At 37.7% G+C, this 16,364-nt stretch overlaps 1 protein-coding gene across 6 annotated transcripts in view; it reads right to left on the reverse strand.

The window, feature by feature from the left end:
- Positions 1 to 16,364, reverse strand: part of PKP4 (plakophilin 4) — a 235,752-nt gene that overhangs the window by 97,546 nt on the left and 121,842 nt on the right. For all 6 annotated transcript variants that reach the window (XM_029934537.1, XM_029934536.1, XM_029934539.1 and 3 more), the window contains one exon: positions 7,075 to 7,187. In XM_029934537.1, the coding sequence (XP_029790397.1) occupies positions 7,075 to 7,187 (113 nt within the window). The remainder of the gene's footprint in view (positions 1 to 7,074; positions 7,188 to 16,364) is intronic.

The raw sequence follows: 16,364 nt of genomic DNA on the forward strand, positions 1-16,364 counted from the left end.
AAATATATCTCAATAAAACTATTATTTAAAAAACTCAGGTTTTGACTGGTGAGGGCTCTGAAGGTCAAAGGGATAGAACTTTATCAAGCATCTTTTTGAAGTGGTACATTAAACATGTAATAAACTGTCAAGGCACAAACATTCAATCTTTTCAAAAAGACCCTTCATTTTTAAAGAATGTATCATTTGAGGAGGTTTAGTTCACAATGACTTGAAAATGTTCGCTGAAGAAAAAGACTTGAACTATGAAAAGGCCCTTTTTGCTACTGTCAGCCTAAAACCTTTTTAGAATTTTTAATATTATCAATGGAAGCCTGATGGGCACTAGCAGATGACCCTATAAAGTGTTAAAAAAAAAAAAACAACTGAATGGCTGTGGGGAATCAAATCTTTTCATTAAAAAATAACATAGTTCTTTTCTTAAGTGGCGATAAGAAAACTATTTGTCAAGATTGTATGACCTTTTTGAAACTATAAGAATTCTATTTTAGCAGGGCTTTAAACTAACTAAAAGGGAGAGATAATCTTGGGAAGAGTGTGAAGTTATTTAATTTCAATATTGCCACCCATTTCCCCCCTTGGTCAGTTGATATGGACAGGATTTTTCCAAGTCCAGAGTAACTTCCTGACAACAGCAGTAGCTAAAGGACAGATAATGTGAAGGGACCAAATGCTTCCAAATAGGGTCATCAAAGTTTAAGACAATGTATAAATATCAAACTGAAAACTATATTTTGATTCCAAAAGTTGCCATTAATGTTCCCTACAATTATTAAAAGGTCCATTTTTTTAAGGATCTCTTTTTTACTTTGATGTAAATGAAAAGTTAGTATTTCATCTTAATAAGCGGACAAACTATGATGTACAAGATAAAATACATGGAACCAGTTTATGTGTCGGAAAGAAATAACCTTTTTCCTTCACTATCTACAACTTGTCTAGAAGTAACTTTGTTTTGGGGCAATGAATGGGAAGATTTCAAGTCAGGGATTGTTTTGAAATTCTGTTCAACAAAATTGCAGAAATAGTTTGTTCAGGTTGAAGATGATCATACTTTCATTTACCGACTTTTCAATTTCAATTACATTGTCTTCTCCTTGCATAGTTTTGTTACTCAACAAGTTGAACCACTTGTGCAATTTCTCCGCTTGCATGAAATGTGAAACATGAACCGTGCTTGTACACTGGAAGGCTGAATCTGCCTTGTATTTGCCCTGGGCAAGTCTTCCACCCACACTTTGTCATGGGCCACTGTTGGGCTGTAATAATCTCGACCGCTGTGGAATTAGCATCTCTAGGTGGCTGGTTCAGCCTCATGCTATCAGGCAGAGATCGCCGTTAAAAGTTAAGTCTGGCATGTCAAAATGGGACTTTAGAAACAAGTCAAAACAAAGTTAATCAGGGAATTACCTCAACCCTAAATTAAAAAAAATTTTTTTTCAAAAGAATGAAATGTAGCAAACATTTAAAAGTGGTTGTTTCTTTCTTGGGGTTAGTGGAGATGTTCTATATGGTGGTGATTACAAAAAGACAAGCCAAACTCAAAAATCATAAAGCTGTATGTTACAAAGGGTGAAGTTTACTGTAAGTAAATTATACTTCAATAAATGTAATTTAAAAACAAAATGGTGGGGCGCCTGTTTGGCTCAGCTGGTTACATCTCCAACTCTTGGTTTCAGCTCAGGTCATGATCTCATGGTTTTGTGAGTTTGAGCCCTGAGTCAGGCTCTGCGCTGCCTGAGCCGAGGGATTCTCTCTCTCTCCCTCTCTCTCTGCTCCTCCCCATCTGCACTGTCTCTGTCTCTCTCACAATAAATAAATAAACTTTAAGAAAAGTAAATAAAATGGTTATCTGAATGGCAGAATTATGGATTTTTCTCTTTATGCTTTCCTGAATTTTACAAATGGTCTAAAACGAGCATTATTTAACTCCATAGTCAATAAAAAACAAAACAAAACAAAACAAAAACAAACCCCCAAAACGGAGTGAGAATAATGCTTTGGCCATGCTTTCTACGCCCTTGGGAATATAGGCATGCAGGGGGAATCCCAGGGTGAGGAGCTGGGCCCCTCACTGTGGGCCACTGGGACCTTTTACTGTCACTCTATCCAGTGAAATCTAAGCTAAACTAGTGTTTGAATGAAACCCCACTCATGATAATAAATTTCATGCTCATCAAAATTTGGATTTGAAGGTTGTTTGCTTAGCCCATGGGAGGCAAGAGGTTTAAACGGCAAATTTCCCTGAGGTCCCTCCCCTGGGCTGAGATTCTCCTGAGATGAGCTGCACACACCTCAGCACCCCTTGAGGGCCGTGTCCCTTGTTAGGGCGCGCATACCATGTACCCGTGCAGTGACCCTAACACAGGACCGCTCACATCTCAGTACCCATTGTCACCCATGGATGTAAAAGGCGAGGCATAGAAACAGTCATGGTGGCATGCTGCCTGCTTGGAGGACCTGAAATTAACCTTTTCATCTATACATGCTAAGTGTAACTTCTCCTAAAGAATTACATCCAGATAAGGTGTTATTTTATCCATTTATATAGTTGATTTAGCAATGGAAAAAAGAGACCTAGGAGTCCGATTTTTTAAGTCAGAGAGAGAGATGACCAAGGACACTATTTGCCATATCATATAGTGGCCCCTCAAATGGTGACTTATAGAAGAAACCACTCAAGTCCTGGCCCCAGGAACGGCAGATTTTCCTGAGCAACTTGGTTTATTTTTATCCTATAGACACTTTGAATCATATAATTCATTAGTGTTTCTCTCTTTAGGATGGGTCCTAGGTCACTCAGAGCCAAAGTGGCTCCCTCCTTTTAGCGAATGCATGGAATGTTAGCAGCATACATTTTTATACAATTTTAACCTTGATTTCATCTTGTTTTTCTAATCTTTATCTTGCATTTGCTCTAATTTCCTCACTCCATCTTTGGTTTTTGTATTTTTAAAAGATGTTTCAAATGCTTTTGGAATGAGGCAAAATATTAAATACATAGATACCTATGGTGTACTCAAAACAAATGAAAAAAGTGAGTTCTCTATTATCTGATCCCACAGTCCACTTTAAATGAAGCGTATATATTTTAAGAACTATACTATACTCAGTATAAATGGAGAAAAGTTCTAACTTCCTTATTAAGTATTTCCATAGCCTGCCTTCAGTGAGGTGAAGTACTCAAAACCTAGTTAATAGTAAACACACAGGTTACTATAGTGTATTTGGGCACAAAGCAGAGAAGCTGTAACTTCTCTATTAACTAATCTCATAAGTCACTTTAGGCTTTTCAAAGTCACAATGATTTGGTTTCATATATTATTTTAGGATATAAGCACCAGCAATTCCAGATAAGGACAATTCCATGTTGCTATCACTTGGGTTATTAGCACTTTTTTGGAGTAAATAAAGCAAACGAGAAACCATCTCAGAAATGGGGTTTTTGTTAACCTTGTTTAGAACTAGATTTCCAAAGGGGCATTAATAGAAAAACTGAGCAATTACTTTAATCAGTAAGTTTTTAAAATGATTTTTAATGACTTTTGTTTTTAAGTTCTCAAGAAGGCATACTACAACTGCCAATGGCAATTGCTCACTTTTTTAGGACACAGCCTAGATAAAAACAAGCAGAGGCTCAGTTTCTCCTCCTATAAAATGAGAACATCTCATGGCATGGATTAAAAACTGATCTTTGGTTCTGCAAGTGTAAGGAAACCAAACTGCTCACTTGGAGAGCCGCTCCTCTGGGAGAGGGCTCTGTGGTATACTATTTGGCACAATACAAGAACCATTTAATAAATACAGCCTCATGCCACTGCCAGGGTGAGGCCAATAATGGTAAATGCTTTGAAACAACAGAAAAAGCAAATAAAAATATGCTTTTTGTTTCCCTTTGAATTAGTATGATGTCATCTAAACAACATTCCACAGGTCTCCTTTATACACCTAAAGAAGGTTAAGTTTCTGATCACCCTTTTTCCTAGTTCTCCATGATCAAATGCCAGCTTTACCCTCCCAACCACATAAGCCATTAGGTCTTTTGAGGACACATCCTAGACACCTGAGCCTCTTGGTGTTCTACTATAACCGCAGTGTGGAATCCTATATACCTCTGTGCATGCTTGCCCCCTTTCTCTGGTCAGACAAGCTTCCCTTTCTGCAGGATCCATTCATTTACCCGGAAGTCACCAACCAAGCCCACTAACATGCCACACACCACACTAGGCACTGAGATCCAGACACAAAGTGCCAAAGTCACAGAGAGTAAGTATTATAATGTGTATTTTTACTAAAAGATTTTTAAAAAACTATGGAATTAGCTAATTCAACTATATGATCTTAGAATTATTTAATATTTTAAAACTTAATGTGCAGAAAATCATCTAATAGCCATGCACATATCCACCCCCTTATTTAACATATGTTAATATTGTGTCATGTTTGCTGTAGATGGCAACTTATTTTTTTTTCAATGTTTATTTTTCAAGGAGAGACAGAGCATGAACAGGAGAGGGGCAGAGAGAGAGGGAGACACAGAATCCAAAGCAGGCTCCAGGCTCTGAGCCCAACTCACGAACTGCGAGATCATGACCCAAGCCAAAGTTGGATGCTTAACCAACTGAGTCGCTCAGGCGCCCCTATAGATGGCAATTTTAAGTAACATGGTACAGATTTGGCTAAAGCCTAACTTCTGATAGCTTTTTCCTCCCTTCCTTCTGAGAAATACCACTATTTTAAATTGGTGTCATTCCAAAATATTTTTTATACTTTTACTACACATGTATACATCCATATATAATATCTAATACTGTTTAAATATTTCATAGTACTGCTGCATATATTTTTTAAACATTCATAATGATATTTTCTTATATCTATTCTTTTGCAATTTGTGGTTTTCATTCAGGAGTCTGTTGTACAAAGATGTCCATGTTGATACATGTAATCTAATTATTTTATTTTAACTGTTCTTGCATTTACTCATCCACAGTTTATTTCCCACTTCCATCCTGATGGATGATTATGTTCTTTCTCATATTTTACTTCTGCAAATAATGCTCTAATGAACATCCTTATACCTGTCATCCTATGCACACCTATCAGACTTTCTCCAATGACAGAATATTCTTGAAGTTGTAAATTGTACTCTCCTACCAGTTGATTCTCACTCATTGTTGAGGTTTTTGGTTTTTTTTTGGGTTTTTTTGACTCAAGTTTTATAGTATCTGCGAGCCCCATCTTTATTTATGTCAATTTCTCAGCTGGGGATTCCTGAACAATGCGAAGAATTACACTTGGACTCCAAACCCACATGTGGTACTAACTTGGAGTCTGCCATGGGTGCAGCCAAATGGTCATAGCTCACTTAATGCAGCCACCTTGAGTTCACATGTACCACCTTGAAATTATAGCAGGCCTCATTTTTGGGTCCCTATTAAATCCGAGACTCCAGTGCTTTTAGGTGGAAGTAGGGTGGGGGTGGACTGTCTCTAGGCCTCCTGTAGAGGCAGCTCAAATGCTTCTGGCTCTGGCTTTCAGTTTCTTTTCTATTTCTAGTCCTGAGGATTTTCCTTTCTATTTTGCCATTTACTCTAGGTATTGACTTGCTTTATTGATATATCAAGTATTTCTAGGGGGTTTATCAAGAGAAATCCTATGTTAGTTTAAGTAGCTATATTGCCAGAACAAAAGACCTAAATGAATTCATTAAATGTTGAATTAAATTTTCTATTATATTCAGATAAACTTACATATTTTTAAATCTGTTGGCCTATACATTTTGGAAATATACAATACTGTATTATTGAGTTTGTGAATTGCTCTTTTTTGGTGCTAAAGATACAGATGGCTTTTTAACAATACTGAATGGAGTCAAAATTAATTTTTCACAATTTTAACTTCTTTGATAAATTATTTCATTGAGTACCACAAAGCCAGAGTTAGACATATTTGATTTACATGTTTACACCTTGCTTATAATTTCCCATCCTATAAAATTAACTGTCTGGATAACTAAAACATGAACACATAATTTGATATTTGTATTTTAAAAGTTTTATTAATCTTATTTACTTTATGCCTTACTAAGTATACCAATAGACACAAATGTTAATGGTCAGAGATGAAAAAATTCACAGGCAGACAATTTATCAGCCTAATATTTTTTAAAATCCATACCAAAAAGGAGAATTATAGCCAGAAAGGAGAAACTATAGACAGCAAACACTCTTTCACCAAGAAGGATTTCTTGGCTGAGTAACAGAAGATGCTGAGTAGAACAATGATGATGTTAGAAATAACTTTAGAGACAAGTTACTGTGGGTATATACCTATACAAGAGTAAACAAACCAAGCTTAAAAATGTAATAGAAGTGGTAGGCTGTACTAGAATGTGTAATTAACAAGAAAGAAATCCACAAATAAAATAAGTGGTGATTTCACCACTTCATTTTTAAGGCAGTAATTTTTTTTTTTAGTAATGATGTTTTTACATAGCTTAAGAGGCTATTTCAACAGAAAACAACAATTCTGATTAAACACATTTTTTTTCTGCAATACACTGGTTTTGAATTTATTATGTGAATACACTAAATTACTTCATATAGTAATTATTTTCTACAGCAGTTTTACAGAGTTGTAGAAAACCTCAAGGTCAACTGAGACATTTTTAAAAGCTACTTATATGTTATCCTTTAGAAATACTTCTTAGTTGAAAAAAAATCAGTACCAGGTTTTCAGAGCCAATTAGCTTCACCAAACAATTAGTAATTAACTGTGCAAAACATGCATTAACCATGTCTACATATGAGAAATCAAGTATCTGAAGGCAGTATAGCAGCTTTTGCTACAGAAACTTACCGATGCCACATAAAACACTTCAAGCACAGGACTGAAGGATAATCAATATTGCCAGAGGCTTCTCAAATTAGAATAAATTGACATTTTTTGGTGTCAAATTCAGAAAGGTAAGTTAACAGTGACAACACAAACAGAATCATTTGCTGCATCCAGGACAACTTAATAAGGCATGAAACCAAGGCATATAAAGAGAGAGAGCCATCAGCTCTGTACCTGGTGCTGGCGATACTCGGGGACTCTGCTCCAAGCCTACATCTTTCTAGCTGACTGGCAACAATCTGCCTTTCCACTTCCAGTTCTCGGGTGAGTCGTTGAAACTGAAGCTCCTGTGATTCAAGGAAATAAAAGGCATATAAGGCGCCAAACAGATATGTGAATTAAATGAGTGTCACAGGAAACACATAGCACTGTATACTGTGTGGCTTTGTGAAATTAAGAGTTTTTGATGGAATTGTGGGCCTAGATCACATACTGATTTGTACCTGTTTCAAACTTAAAGGCACTAGAATATTAGCCTCTGTTAGGAATGGGAAACATGTGGATATTTATCTGCTGTTTTGTTTTTACATTTTTTTCAAGGTTTATTTATTTTAAGAGAGAGTAAATGGGGGAGGGTCAGAGAGAGACAGAATCCCAAGCAGGCTTGGTGCTGTCAGCACAGAGCACGACTCAGGACTTGTGCTCACGACTCACGAATTGTGAGATCATGACCTGGGCTGAAATCCAGTCAGATGTTTGATGACCTAGCCACCAGATGTCCCTGGTTTGTGTGTTCTTTTGATTGAGGTTTACAAGCAGTATTTCTGTTACAGTGCTATGTTAAACGTAAGGTCTGCAGCGTCCTTACTTGATGTGTCTACAGCAGGTGCCCGCCAACCAATGTTAGTCTTTAGCCTCAAGAGCAATTTATATATCCTTCATCCTATATTGAAAAAAATGTAAACTCCCATGATGAGACTCACTTTATCATGTTTGATACAGAGCCTTTTAATTGTTAGGGGGAAAAAAATCCTACAGAAAAAATCTTGCTATATTTATCTGCAATATAAGAAAGAAAATTTTTCTATTGTTACAATTATTTCATGTGTCACTGTGTGAAGGCAGAAAAAAAATGAAGCCTGAGCCATAATATGGAATGTAAAATTGTATTTAAAAGTTGGAAAGACTATCTAAAGATATTATATTATTCATTCTATGTTGCATTATGAAGGCAAGGAAGTTCTATCATAGGAGAAAATGCTTTAATTTCATTTGTGCTTATCTCATTGGTACCTTGACAAGATTTTAATAAGCAGGAAGCATGCTATAAAACATCTATAGATCAAATCAAGTATACTCCAAAGGCTCTACGCTACAAATAACATCTCCAATAACACCTCAAGCTCCCCTGTGCCATATTATCTCCTCACAAGTCTACTCAAAGCAAATGCTGAACTCAAAGCAGTTTAACTGGGCAATGACTGCTAGTTCAGCACGCCAGGCATAGCAACCACAAGCCTAGAAATTAATCAGAAGTAAAATTACCTTAAATATTATTAATGACAATATACACATATTCATTTGCCATGCAAAATTTTAAAACAATTTAACTGAAAAAATGTATTAGTGCTCTGTGGAATCAGGCAAACATGCTATTACTTCACAGCCCTGGCTTTGTAAAAACTCTACAACTACTCTTATGGTAATTTTTAAAAATACAGTCCCTGAACTCTTTATTGCTTTCTGATGTGGAGAATATTTTTGTAATGAGCCCAGTTGGTGTGGATATATAAAGCAGGGCCTGAATGAATAATCGTTGGCTCAGTAATGATATACAACATGATCAAAGTGAGAAGTTGCCCTACCTCGGCTCAACATTTCCTAGACCTCTGTTTAGCAACAAAAGGCCTGATACATAGTAACTGTAACACATTCAGTATCAAGCTAAGATAATTGATCTTAAGGACAAACAGTATCATACTTATTTCACACTTGGTTTTTCTTTGCCTTTAAACAGCACATTCCTTGTGACACACTTCCATCCTTTCAATTATTTTACTCAGTTGTTTATTATACACCTCTTATCCCAGAAGACTGGTTGCTTACATCAAGCTGGGCCAGAAAGGACCATCTGTGAATACAAAAACAGTCCCAGAGCCACCACATTAACTTTATGTTCTGAGTTCAGTGGCTACTGGGGATGGAGGAAAGCAGTGTTTTCTTCATTTGGGGACAGCCAAAAGTTACCAGGGTAGGCCTGAAATATGTTTCAAATTAGAACATAAAAAAAAAAAATCTTCATTCATACAAGAAAATTCCAATTCAGTGGATTTTTATCATGTTTGAGGTTGCCTATGACTTTTTGAGCATTCTTCCAAGGAAACGGTTGGGATATTTCTCACATGAAGGCAGAAGTTGGAAGTTACTGTCCCATAATTCCTTCCTTCAGAAGCAGAGATATGGTGACTCTGACTCTGCCAAGATGATGTCAGACTGTGTGTGACTCAAGGTGCTGAAACTAAGACTTTATGTTTATGTTTAAAAAATGTTTATTTATATATTTTTGAAAGAGAGAGAAAGAGAGAGAATGAATCCCAAGCAGGCTCTATGCTGTCAGCATGTAGCCTGATGCAGGGCTCAATCTCATGAACCATGAGATCATGTCCTGAGGTGAAATCAAGAGTGGACACTCAACCAACAGAGCCACTCAGGTGCCCCTGAAACTAAGACTTTGACTCAGAAAACACAAAGCTTATTTTTTCTTTCACCTTCTTGCTGCAATCTCTGCAATAGGTGTCAAGGTTAAGCTCCTAATATAGAAATGACCTCCACAAAAACTGCTATGTTTATGCCAGGGGGCAATGTTGGTTGGGTTTTTAAACCAATTTGTGGCAAGATCGAGACACTGTTTCTGGAAGTTAAATCTCAAGGCTTGTTCTCCAGCCCTAGCAACACATGTGGGAATCACAGATACTCGCTTAATTTAAATGCCTTTTTCTGCATAATTAGCCATGTGAGTCTGTTTCTTGCAACTAGAAATCTTGACTGAAGCACCTACAGAAACCATTTACAGTAGTCAAGTCGCTAGATGAACCTATGTACGCATGAAGTAGCTACATTTTTCATTTAAGAGTTGGGTAATTCCTTCAACCTTCACACAGACTGAGTAATGTCCACATTATATCCCTACTGGCCACAGACCTATATATTGAACATCACCAGCTACCTTTATCAAAACCATTCTGCTCAATATTTGCTCACACTTCTCATTAGCAGGATGTCATTAAAGCCCTGAAAGCAGACTATCAGAAAGCTATAAAACATGAAATCTGTAGAGGTTACCTAATACCTGTGAATATTTACAAGTAAAAACATATCCCTTGTTGCAAAAGTATTCATATTACCCCTACAGAATATAAATCGAACACCCATAAGGGACTGCCACCAAGATGGGTGAGCAGGATATAAATATTTGACAATTCTGTCTCTACCAGCTTCTTAGACTGCCTGGTGAGGAAGCTAGTATTACACTGTCATATAAAAACACACCTAATCATTCCTAAAATAATACTCATTAAAATAATTATACAGAGATACCACCTATAAATTAAAACTTTTATATTTTATCCTCTACACTGATATTGTGAAGGCTAACACTTAAATCAGTATCTAAAACTGATCAACCGAATTATAAGGGGACCCTATATTTGCTCTCCTTTGAGAAGACAAGGAAAATAATGTTAAAAGCTTTTGCCAATGATTTAGCATATGACAATTTCCTCTTAAATTCTGGCAAACAAGACCATAAACAAACTTAGAAAGTCAAGGCTACTAATATGCTATAAAATGGACTCTACGTGTGTTTAAAAGCTTTTCTTTATGTTTACCTCCTCTCTCTCAGGTAAATACACCGATAAATATTTTCTGAGACTGAGCCAAGGGAATAGAAGAAAACAAACTTCACTTTCATGCTTTATATGGTGGACAGAGCTGGGGAGGGTGTCTAAGGAAGGACTTGCTGGCCCAGCCTTCAGCCACTGCAGGGGCACCTCAGCTGCAGAGAACCTCCTTGCCCCAGGGCATGCCCTCCTGGGCAGGTTGCAGCCAACCAGTGATTGAGGTGGGAGCATACAGGTGGAGCCCAGATTTGCTCCAGAGCTCCCCATGGGCTGGGCCAGCCTGCTAAGTATTTGAACCTTCCCTCTGCCCCATAAGTGTTAATCTGTGATAGATATTCCACGCCCAAAACTCCAACTCAGTGAGAACCTAACATAAGACAGTATTGTTTTTTGGCCTCCTTTTATATAAAGATAGAAATTTTCTCTGTCACTCTTAATTTTTAAATACCACGAGACACTTTGAATGTATAAGAAAAGTACAGACAATAACACAGTGAATTTTTGGAGAACTTGACCCAGCTGTAGCGAATCTTAATGTTTTACTACATTTGCTTCAGGTTTTTTGAGAAATAAAATATTACGATACATTGAAATCCTGGTTTCGTTCTCATGGATCCTTTTTCTCTCCTTCCCTTCCTCCCTCTTCAGAATTTGATGTTTAATAGTCATGTGAATATTTTATATTATTACTACTTCATCTTCACAGATCCATAAATGATACATGGTATTACCCTGCATGTTCACACAGCTTACATCCGTGGGATACTCTGCAGACTTTGAGATTTGTCAGTAGCAGTACACAGATCTCAATTAGTATTCAATTGCACAGCTATAGTGCAATATATTTATATGTTCTCATCATGATGAAACCTTAGATTGTTTTCAATTGTGTGCAATTATAAGGATGCTGCAAAACAAGCACCCTTGTATATAAACCATCTTGTGCACATGTGTTTGACTTCTCCAGAGTAGAGACCTAGAAGTGGACTTGCTAGGCTGAAGGTTATGCACATCTTTAACTTTACTGGATAATGACTGTCAAATCACTTTCCCAACTAGTTGTACCAACTTTTATTCCAGTCAGCAGTGTACGAGAATTTCAGTTTCTCCATGTTCTCCCGGACATTAGTTTGCATTTGGGGGCTTAAACCCCCCTCCCTTTTAGGTAATCTGATAAATATGGGTAGCTGCCTTGCATTTGTTTTACTTTGTATTTCTCCCAACAACCAACATCTTTTCATATGTTTATTGGCCATTCAGATTTTGGAAAATCATAGGTATCATGGATTCTCAGGGGGAGAATTTTCCCTACTTCTGGTACCCACATGCTTGTCCTCTTGTGTGGGACAGGTTTCTTACTACCCTTCTACTAAGGTAGTTTTGTCAAGTTGTAGCTTTGGGCAAGGGATTTTCCATTAAACTCTCCACTTTATCTGGCTTGTAGCACATAGCTGTCAAATGGCATGCTCAAGATTACGTAGGTTTGGCAGCAAGTACCTTTAAGGTGAAAGCCAGCATTACTTACTGCTTATTTAGCTTAAGATTCCGACTTTGATTTCAGGTTCGCTTTCTGTGAATTCTTTAATTTCCTTCCAGCTTAGCCCTGCTTTTATAAAAAACAATGTAAATATTTTACTCAGCTTATTTAGTTTCCTTCAGGGAAAAGACTGGTTAGGGTATGTCAGGAATGAAGAATCTTAACAGATTTTTCATATTTTCTCTTAATTTCTCTGAGTTTTATTCAGGGGAAACTTCTTAGTATTACTTTCAATTCACTATTTCTCTATGTGCCCTGTTAAGGGCTTATCTCATCTATTTTAATGACAATATTTTCTATTTCTGAGACTTCTAGTTGGTTCTTTATCATACCCACAGCTGCTCACTGTGAGTGAAATCTTCCTCCCGTCTTATTTAGGTTTACCTTTCTTTACCTAAACTCCCAGGCACCTTGGTCCTAAATGAGGCCTTAAATTGGTGATTCAGTGTTCCTTTCAGACAGACACACTGCAGATCCTGCACATGTGGTCCTGAGTCTATTGTCCACTTCCTCTGGTTTCCAGAAGCCCCAGGAAGCCTTCAGCGTTAGGTACTTCCATTCTCATCTCCTTTAATAAGCAGGAAGAGCTCCACCTTAGCTTCAAGGACTCTGGTGTTGGCACTGAAAACAGGTCATACTTATTTTCCTGTGGCCTTAGTTATTCTGCCCCCTTTACTGCTTCAGGAGTCCTACATTAGTTACTACTGCTGGGGTGATGACAGGAGCGCTGGGCATCGCGGCAGGCCACCAGCCACGATGCCCGCAACTCCCCGTCCCCACACTCCACTAATCTTCACTCTCTTCCAGGCTTAGTGGAGGCAGTGGCCCCTTCCTGTCCATCGCTAGCCTCTCCATGCCCGCTGGCCTCTTCCAGGATTTTGCTTCTTTTTCCTGACTCTGCAGTTTCCTCTCAGTTTAATGTTCAAATCCTTCTCATCAGAAAGCACCTTCTCAGTCTCAGGACTCCTCAATCTCTGTTTCCTTCCCCTTCAATCTATACTACGTTTTGGTAAATATTTTTCTCTAAGTTGACCTTTTTAAAACACAGCCATCTCAGATAATAAAATAATTAAAATCTTGGCTTCTAATGCTTTTTACACTTTTCCTAATAATAAAGTACACAGTAATTATTAAAGATGTGCAACTGTGTACTAAAAATCATTTCACATCAGCAGAACGTGTGTAACACGCCAGGAGTCAACACGCCCTCCACACCTGTAAATCTCAGAGGCAAGTACTGCGTACTGGTTATATTGAACAAAAAAACTGATAACATGGTTATTATGTGATGCAGTCAGTGGTTAAGCAAGAAAGCATTTTTATTTCAATCAGTTTTGCTTAAATATATTCCCCTAAAATTTACTTTCCTGCCTTAGTATGCTGAAAGAGCTTTATATCACTGAGACCAATTATCACCAAATAATAATATGTTAAAATTTTAAAGTACAGGTTTGTGCTGGATATGTCCTGCTTTCAGGATATACATATTATTGCAATTTTTTTTTCTTTCTCATGTTCAAAATGTGAGCAATTTATGGTCACGATCATGTCCTTGGGGATCTTGAGCCAGACTTAGGGACCAATTTTAAAAGTGATTATTTAAGAGCAAATAAGAAATCCTCAAAAACATTCTAAACAGCATTCTTTAATCTAGGCTGGTACTAAACCAAAGCAGCCATATTTTCAAATGGTTCTTGAATTCCTCAGCCTCAAAATAACCAGTCAGTAAAGTAGAGGACATTAAATGTCCTGATTTGCTATCATAGTTTAATAACTGACAGGGGCACCTGGGTGCCTCAGTTAATTGAGCATCAACTCTTGGTTTCCACTCAGGCCATGATGTCAGTTTGTGAGACCAAGCCCTAAGTCGGGCTCCAGTGGAGCCTGCTTGGTATTCTCTCTCTCTTACTTTCTTTCTGCCTCTCCCCAATTCGTGGGTGTTGTGCTCACACACTCTCTCAAAATAAACAAACATTAAAAAAAATCTTACAAATTATTATAGGGTCGACTTGGCAATCCCTAAACCATCCATAATTAATTCTAGAAGTGCTAGGTATATTGTGGCCATCTCCTCTGTATTGGCTAGTTCCCTTTGTTAAAAGGAAATTAAAAATTAACAAGTCTTAAACAACGAACACTGCCTTTCTCAAACTGTGTTCTGAGAACCTCAGTGTCCCACAAAATATGCCCTGAAAGAAAGGGGTTCCAGGTCAACTAGATTTGGGATCAAATTGTAGGGATTCATGGTAACACTAGCATTTTAAAAGTTCTAAGACAACTAGTGACAGGAAATCAGCTTACCTTTGTATAACCTAGCAATTCTTTGATTTACTGAGACTAAGCACACTTTTTCAAGGAACAACTATTAACATCTCAAGAAACAATACAGTCTAATAAAACACAACTTAGGCAATATTGAAACATGAAGCTCATTTATTGTGTTTAGGGATGGTGTAAGCAAGGGGTATTATCCTGTATTCTACACTAGAAATATATACTGGAAAACAATATTTTAATTACTTTTGTCCAGACAGAATATTTACAAAAGGCAAGAAACCACAAAGGGTTCACCCTCAAATGGAAACCCCTGACCCCCGTCGCACTCTGAAGGCAGGAAGGGTACACATGATCAGGGCACCGCCGCTGGGCTAGCCTAGCCACCCTGCACTATGCCCACTGCTTCTTGCATTTCAATCTTAAGATAAAAGAAAAATACAAGACACAATTACCAGCCTGACTTTTTGTTATACTGACATTCCAAGAAGGATGAGCCACGTTAAGATCTTATTGTTTTTTCCTCCTACCAAACCACATAGGATTACACCACCTTCTAGCTTTGATCTCTTAGCCTTCAGTTTTAATGAAGCAGAGACCAAAGAGCAGAAGTTTACCAGATGCTCTAAATTTTTATTGTAAAGCCCAGGCTCTCATCTGTAACTCTGTCACCAAAGCTCCTTTATTAGAAATCAAAATAAAGGGAGAGAGGTATACATTATAACATACGAGGAAAGCTTTTTGCCTAAAACCAGGTGCAGATGAGAACATCAAGGTAAATAGGTCAAAGTCCAAGCATTTTTTATAGTACCACTGATTGCCTTTAAAAAAACTGTCTCTTTAATGGTAACTCATTGCCAGTGGTTCTTCAGTCTCCTACCTGGCAATCTGACCATCACACAGGTCCATACACACCTGTGATATACAAATTATCTCTAATCAGATTCAATGTCTGGCTAAGTGGCTGTACCTGCATATGCATCCTCCATGCTGCTACACACCCCTTCCTCCTGTGTTCCTATTTTTCCACTGCCGTGGTTTTCCAAGCGCATGCTATGAATCAGCAGCATTAGCGTCAACACTACCTGGAAACTTCCTTGAATCAGAAGGGGGTGGGGTCCAGCCACCTGTGCTAGAACAAGTCCTCCAGGAGATTCTCCTGCATGCAGAAGTTCAAGGACTAGCGTGCTAATGAAGCCACCCTTCCCTCTCACCCAGGCTCAAACCACAAGTGTTTTCTCCATATTCCTCCTTTCTCTTACTCCCCATACTTCTCATGGCAAATGTTTTCCCAAATCTGGTTATTCTCACTCTCTAACAGAGGCTGAATCTATTCCCTTCTTCACCATTCCTGCCATTTCCCCTAATTCAGGCTCACATTAACTTTGGACTACTGCAGTGACCCGTCTCTCAGTCTTCTCCCCACCATGGCGGTCAGGGACCTTGCCTCTGCTTTCTCATTTCTTCCAGTCATGTCTATAGAAGCCACAATTCTAGTCAGTAACCTCTATTCTATACTGACGGCTATCTGGGCTGCAGGCTCTCTGCTAAGTGCTTTTATTTTTTATTATTATTTTTTATTTTTATTATTTTTTTTACTTTATAAAGTTTCATATTTTTAACATATGCAATTATTTTCCATCCTTTACAATACAGTAGTTGCAATGACACTCAAAACAGAAAAGCGAAGTAAAAAATCAAAACACCAACTTCTGTTTCATGTAATTAGACTTATACAGAAATTAGAAGGTTAAGTAACAACTAGTTAATCACCTAATTTCACAGCTATCTGAAGTGGCAATCGTTATATAGCA

The sequence above is a fragment of the Suricata suricatta genome, chromosome 3 (assembly GCF_006229205.1).
Source record: "Suricata suricatta isolate VVHF042 chromosome 3, meerkat_22Aug2017_6uvM2_HiC, whole genome shotgun sequence".
In the NCBI taxonomy this organism is placed as follows: Eukaryota; Metazoa; Chordata; class Mammalia; order Carnivora; family Herpestidae; genus Suricata; species Suricata suricatta.